This window comes from Akebia trifoliata, chromosome 3 (genome assembly GCF_017979445.1).
Source record: "Akebia trifoliata isolate Shusen 1 chromosome 3, ASM1797944v1, whole genome shotgun sequence".
NCBI classification, from domain to species: Eukaryota; Viridiplantae; Streptophyta; class Magnoliopsida; order Ranunculales; family Lardizabalaceae; genus Akebia; species Akebia trifoliata.
In genome coordinates this window covers 47,910,198-47,916,695 of record NC_141377.1, presented here as the reverse complement: position 1 = coordinate 47,916,695, position 6,498 = coordinate 47,910,198, and the positions used below count along the sequence as shown (strand labels likewise).

General features: G+C 37.8%; 1 protein-coding gene across 1 annotated transcript; it reads left to right on the top strand.

Annotated features, from left to right (window-relative positions):
* The first annotated feature begins 585 nt into the window (after positions 1–585).
* Positions 586–6,221, top strand: SHD (Chaperone protein htpG family protein). The gene is made up of 15 exons (XM_086436147.1): positions 586–743; positions 1,258–1,387; positions 1,498–1,651; positions 1,792–1,872; positions 2,023–2,134; positions 2,224–2,350; positions 2,465–2,603; positions 3,111–3,225; positions 3,316–3,503; positions 3,619–3,834; positions 3,950–4,115; positions 4,447–4,588; positions 4,693–4,843; positions 5,047–5,454; positions 5,659–6,221. Exons 1-15 carry the CDS (start codon positions 677–679, stop codon positions 5,929–5,931), a joined length of 2,469 nt encoding a protein of 822 aa, XP_086292273.1. The 5' UTR covers positions 586–676; the 3' UTR covers positions 5,932–6,221.
* Positions 6,222–6,498: the final 277 nt, after the last annotated feature.

Below are 6,498 nucleotides of genomic sequence, written 5' to 3'. Positions count from 1 at the left end.
TTATACTCCTCCTTCTTATAAAACTCTAATGACCCACCATTGCATTTTATTATATAGATTTTAAAAAACAAAATATTATATAAATTAAATTGTGTGTTTAAAATAGTTTTTAAAATAATTATAAAAAAATAAAATCATAGAAATCCTAGTTTTTCTTTGACACGTGCGTTTGCCAATGCCAGTCATTAAAAACGATTATGTGAAAGAAAGTTTATAACGGAGTTGTTAAGATAGAAAGTGATGATTGGCCGTAAGATCATAGATCAACTTTTGGTGTGGTAGTGTATCACGATAACCGTATCGAACACTCCAGAAGACTTCTTACTCCACGTCACGGAGGAACAAAAAACCAGTAGAAACTTGACACGTGTGTAGATTTAGCAGAAACGTCCGCAATATCTTCCACGCTGGAAAAATCAAGCTAATCCAAACCGTTAAACGCATCCCACGTCAAGAAAGTAAATGAAACCAGTAGTACCCTGACACGTGTCTATAGATAGAAAATCCCCGTTAGATCTTCCACGCTGGAAAAATAAAGTTAATCCAAACCGTAGAAGCCGAAGTCAAGGAGTCCCAAGTCGCCGGCCCAACAAAAACTTGTTATATAATAGAATTCGAGAATCCGATCCACAAACAGGTAGTGAGCAAAACTGCAGAGAGCGAATCCAAGAGAGCAATGAGAAAGTGGACGATCCCTTGCGCTCTGCTTCTTGTACTTCTCTTCTCTCTTCTTGAAGATCAAGGTTAGTACGAGTTTTTTTTTTTTTAATTGGATCTTCTGCTTAAAAGCTTAGTCTAAGTTACGATTGTTGTTAAAGATTAGGTTTCTGTTGTTCAAAGCTTTTATGAGGTTTGATTGTAGTAAAATTAGTTTTTTTATGCGGTTGATGATTCATTTTTATCTGCATTTTGTGATTTTAAAGTTGAATGTGTTAGATCTTCTAGCTTGATGTTTGTAGTGTGCCAGATCGAGTAGAGATTTTGATTTGGAATTTGTGTTTTGGAGTTTTGATGGCGATTGATGATATTTTCGTAGTTTTAGAAAGGTATTAGTGTCTGCGTTTACGGAATTAGAGATCGGATTGGTGTAGAGTAGTATATGTGTTTTAATGTTTTAGATTTGCATTTTTTTACATGGAGATCAAGTGGTTTTAGACTCAAATCACTCAATCTGAGTGTTTATGTTGATATAGATTGGCTGGAGGTTTTGTTTTGATTTATTTATTTTGGTCTGGATCGTGATCTGTGATTCTTTAGGTCGTAATATACATGCTTCTGAGGTGAAAGGTGATTCCGAAGATCTCGAGGGTATAGATCCACCAAAGGTCGAAGAGAAGCTTGGTGCTGTGCCTTCGGGACTATCTACCGATTCGGATGTTGTTAAGAGGTTTGTGTTTTTGATAGATACTGTTCCCACTAATGGATCTGTGTGGAATTTGTTTACATGATTGGTTATTGATTATACATGCTTTTTAAAGAACAACCATTTTGGTTCAGGGAGGCCGAATCAATTTCAAGGAGGTCTCTTCGCAGTAATGCAGAGAAGTTTGAATTCCAAGCTGAGGTTTCTCGGCTTATGGATATTCTCATCAACTCTCTTTACAGCAACAAAGATATCTTCTTGAGAGAACTAATCTCTAATGCTTCCGATGTGAGTTAATCTGATTTTATAAACTTGTTTTTTTTTTTCTTCCATTTTTCTCCAAGTACTGGTGGAATTGTGTTTTTTATTTGGTCAGCGGTGGTTTTGTTTATTTATTTTTAATGTGTTTATGTCCTCTTCATTTTCAGGCATTGGATAAGATTAGGTTCCTGGCCCTCACGGATAAGGAGATTCTTGGGGAAGGTGACAATACAAAGCTTGAGATCCAGGTTAGTAATGGCTTTTGTAAAAATTAGAAGTGTCAAATTTGAAGCTTGTTTGATGATATAGATGGTATTTATCAGTTTTTAACACTTGCATTTGTTCAAAGGCCTTCTCACTGACTTAAATTTGATTAATTGATTTATTATGATATGTAGATTAAACTAGACAAGGAGAAGAAAATTTTATCCATTCGTGACCGAGGTATAGGAATGACAAAGGAAGAACTGATAAAGAACTTAGGAACCATAGCAAAATCTGGAACCTCAGGTATCTTTCGTAATTCTGGAATTTTCCTATTTTTTTTTCTTCTTCTGAAGAGATGGAAAATGATTCTAGGTAATTTTCCTTTTATGCAGCTTTTGTCGAGAAATTGCAAACTGGAGGTGATGTGAATCTCATTGGGCAGTTTGGAGTTGGATTTTACTCTGTATATCTAGTTGCGGACTATGTGGAGGTCATTAGCAAACATAATGATGACAAACAGTATGGTTCCTATATCCATTCAATTTCTCAGGGCTTTTGTTTCGATTGATTGTTTCTTGTGGGAATTATATTCTATCCAATGATAATGATTCTGATTTCTCATTTTTCTTTTAGATATGTATGGGAGTCGAAAGCTGATGGGTCATTTGCAGTTTCTGAGGATGTATGGAATGAACCACTGGGACGTGGAACTGAGATCAGATTGCATATCAGAGAGGAAGCTGGAGAGTATCTGGAGGAGGCCAAATTAAAAGTTAGTATTACAGTTGTCATTCTCATTTTATTTTTACTGATTCACTGTGTTTGTTTGCTAGTCTATACTACAGTATGTTATTTGGATTTATGAACATTTATCACTTGTAAGAGAATATGTTTCACGGGTTGTGTTCTATATGTTGCTGTTGTTTCTTTTGTGGTTGATGGATATAATTTCAATTCCCGCAAATGTAGGGATCAATTTATACTTAGACTTTATAGTATATCTTTGTTCCGGCAACTCAGTAGAAATGTCCACATATCTCGACAAAACATCATATCTACTTTCACAAAAGGGTGAGAAAACACTTTAAGCGTCTTGAGTACCATTGGCTTTCTTCTATATTTTGTGCTGGTGTGATCAGATACACGCTTGCTCATATTCCAAGAAGAAATATTATTGGAAATCTATATTTCTCTAGCATAGCCATTATCGTGTTCTCCTTGTTATATGGTGTGTGTTGGAGCTTTAATAGTATGTTATGGGCCATTCTTTTTATTACAGGAGCTGGTGAGGAAATATTCTGAATTCATCAACTTCCCCATCTATATGTGGGCAACCAAGGAGGTGGATGTGGAGGTTCCTGCCGACGAAGATGAATCCAGTGAAGAAGAAACACGTATCTTCTCTTGTGCACATAATGATACTTTCTCTTAACCTTTTGTTGGTCATGGTTGCTTACCTTCTACACACATACTGTTGTAAACAGCTGAAAGCAGCTCTTCTGAAGAGGAGGAAGTAGATGAGGAAGACGGTGAGAAAAAGCCAAAGACAAAGACAGTGAAGGAGAAAACTAATGAATGGGAACTTTTGAATGATGTGAAGGCCATATGGCTACGCAGTCCAAAGGAAGTGACAGAAGAAGAGTACACGAAATTCTACCACTCTCTTGCTAAGGTAAATTACTAAATCCTATAATTGAAGAATATCGTTTAGGTGTACTCTGAAACTTCTTCTGGGCTTCTCACATTAAATTTCTTCATTGGAAGTAAGTTTTCTTTTTGTTCAACAGGATTTTGGTGATGAGAAGCCTTTAGCCCAGAGCCATTTTACCGCTGAAGGTGATGTAGAGTTCAAGGCCGTCCTTTTTGTGCCTCCTAAGGCTCCTCAGGATCTGTATGAGAGTTACTACAACAACAAGAAGTCCAACTTGAAGTTATATGTTAGACGTGTCTTCATATCAGATGAATTTGATGAGCTTCTGCCCAAGTACCTGAACTTCTTGGTGGTAATTAGAGCTTCTTCTTGAGATACTTAATATTGGGTTATTGAATCATGCAGCAAGGCTGGTTTGTGATAATCCAAGAAGCTTTTACAATCACTTTTAATGTTATGTTGTGCAGGGTCTGATTGATTCTGATACCTTACCACTTAATGTATCACGAGAAATGCTTCAACAGCACAGTAGTCTGATGACGATAAAAAAGAAACTCATCCGAAAGGCTCTTACTATGATCCGCCAAATTGCCGATGAGGATCCTGACGAGTTCAGTAACAAAGACAAGTCAGGTATGCTTAAGCTGATACTGATTAAGGAATTAAATCTTGCTTCCATTGTTTATATCAGCCAATTCCAAGACCGGCACATCTTGGTATTGACTCTGCCTGGTCATTGCCACGACGTTACGAAGTTTACTGTGCCTCAGGCAAGTTGTGTATCAGTATCCCCTGAAACTGAAATGACCCTGTGAAGTTGCAGCTGACATGGCAGAGATTTTGAACCCATACAATACAGAATTCTGTAATTTTATTTGATGTTTCTTTATAATGATTTTTGGTCATTTTAGCTGATTTGTTTTTCCCCCCTTTTGAATCTTGAATAATCATGACGGGAAAGCAGACAGCGAGGATGCTGGTGACGACAATGAGAAGAAGGGTAAATACACCAAGTTCTGGAATGAATTTGGCAAGTCCATAAAACTTGGTATCATCGAGGATGCATCCAACAGAAATCACTTGGCGAAGCTTCTAAGATTTGAAAGGTAAATCTTAAGAATCAAATCACTGCAATTGCACCAGGGTTTCCTTGATTTCAATCCATACTATAGAGTGATCGTTTATATTCCATTTTCATTTCTTTTTACAGTACCAAGTCAGAGGGTAAGTTGGTATCACTGGATCAATACATCTCAAGAATGAAAGCAGGGCAAAAGGACATCTTTTACATAACAGGAACCAGCAAGGAACAATTGGAAAAATCTCCATTCCTCGAGAGGCTCACAAAGAAGAACTATGAGGTATAGAAATTGGAAGCACATTTTCCTTTTCACACCTCTTGTGCAAATGTGCTTCGAGTCACAACCCTGATAAACCAAAGTTGTATTTTAGCCCCCTATCTTATATTCATTTGCAGGGATGTTAATTGACAGAAAATTGGAACCCGTTCATTATTTCTAGGAATTGAGATTGTTAAAAAAAATTCTCCATTTTCTGTTGCCAGGTTATTTTCTTCACGGATCCAGTGGACGAATATCTGATGCAATACTTGATGGACTACGAAGACAAGAAATTCCAAAATGTGTCCAAGGAGGGACTGAAACTTGGGAAGGATTCCAAGGACACTAAAGACCTCAAGGATTCATTCAAGGAGCTGACCAAGTGGTGGAAGGAAGCTCTCGCCAGTGAGAACGTAGACTCAGTAAAGATAAGTAATCGTTTGGCTGACAGCCCTTGTGTGGTGGTGACATCAAAGTATGGGTGGAGTGCAAATATGGAGAGGATCATGCAATCACAGACTCTGTCAGATGCCAATAAGCAGGCATACATGCGTGGCAAGAGAGTGCTTGAAATCAACCCGAGACACCCAATCATCAAGGAGCTTCGGGAGAGGATTGTTAAGGACCCTGAGGTACTCAGCAATTATTTTGACTTAACGTATTTACTTGTCATGCACACCTTGCATATTTTTTTGCATATGTCATAAGTATAAGTTGGCTCGTCGGTCCTTTGATACTGTTTCAATTTCTTGTCAACTTGGACTTGAATAACTTGTTCATTTACTTTTGTCTATTGTGGTGATTGTTAATATGTGACCATGGACTCTGTTTTACAGGATCAGAGCATAACACAGACAGCACGGCTCATGTACCAAACAGCCCTTATGGAGAGTGGCTTCACGCTTAACGATCCCAAGGATTTTGCCTCTAGTATCTATGACTCGGTGAAGGCAAGCCTTAAAGTGAGTCCAGATGCAGTAGTGGAAGAGGAAGATGATGTGGATGAGGTTGAGACTGAAGCTGACGTTAAGGAATCATCAAACATCCCCAAGGGAGGTGATGAAGAGGGTGCTGACGCGGAGCCATATGAGGCCAAGGATGAGTTGTAGATCACTTGCAGGTTTATAGGGTGACTCCTTTCTTCTTAAAAGAGTTTTGTTTGGGAAACCCAGTCCCTTTGAGAGAGAATCAAAAGCCACTTTTTGTATCCTGATTTCTGCTCAGTTTGCAAAAACTAGGATGGACTTAAAATTTGTGTTAAGGAGAGTCAAACAGGTCTTTTTTTGTTCGTGTTTGGTGCTGTTGATTAGCATTTAGATACAATGCAGTCTTGTCTAATCTACACTAAGTGTTAATGTTATATTTGTTCACTTTAAGAATCTTCCCAGTATTTGGTAAATGTGCTTACAATTTGATAAAATATAACCCCACTGAAGGGGAACCTTTGCATGATACTAACAAAGGAGGAAACCAATATATTTAGTTGGGGGGAAGATAAAATTGGAGGAGTCCGTCTAGCCTTGCCAAGTTAGTCCTTGGGCTCACCTTGTGGCATCCAAAAACATGATCTGATACCTCGGGATTATAGAGGACAATTCTATGAACTTTGATTTTTTTTTTTTTTCCAAAAAATGTTTTATTTCACCGTTGAATTTCAAATGTAAGTTTGGGAGGAA

Coding starts and splice junctions, on each gene's coding strand:
- SHD (XM_086436147.1), top strand. CDS start 677: ATGAGAAAGTGGACGATCCCTTGCGCTCTGCTTCTTGTACTTCTCTTC. Junction 1,388..1,497: donor GATTCGGATGTTGTTAAGAG/GTTTGTGTTTTT, acceptor ATTTTGGTTCAG/GGAGGCCGAATCAATTTCAA. Junction 2,135..2,223: donor AGCAAAATCTGGAACCTCAG/GTATCTTTCGTA, acceptor CCTTTTATGCAG/CTTTTGTCGAGAAATTGCAA.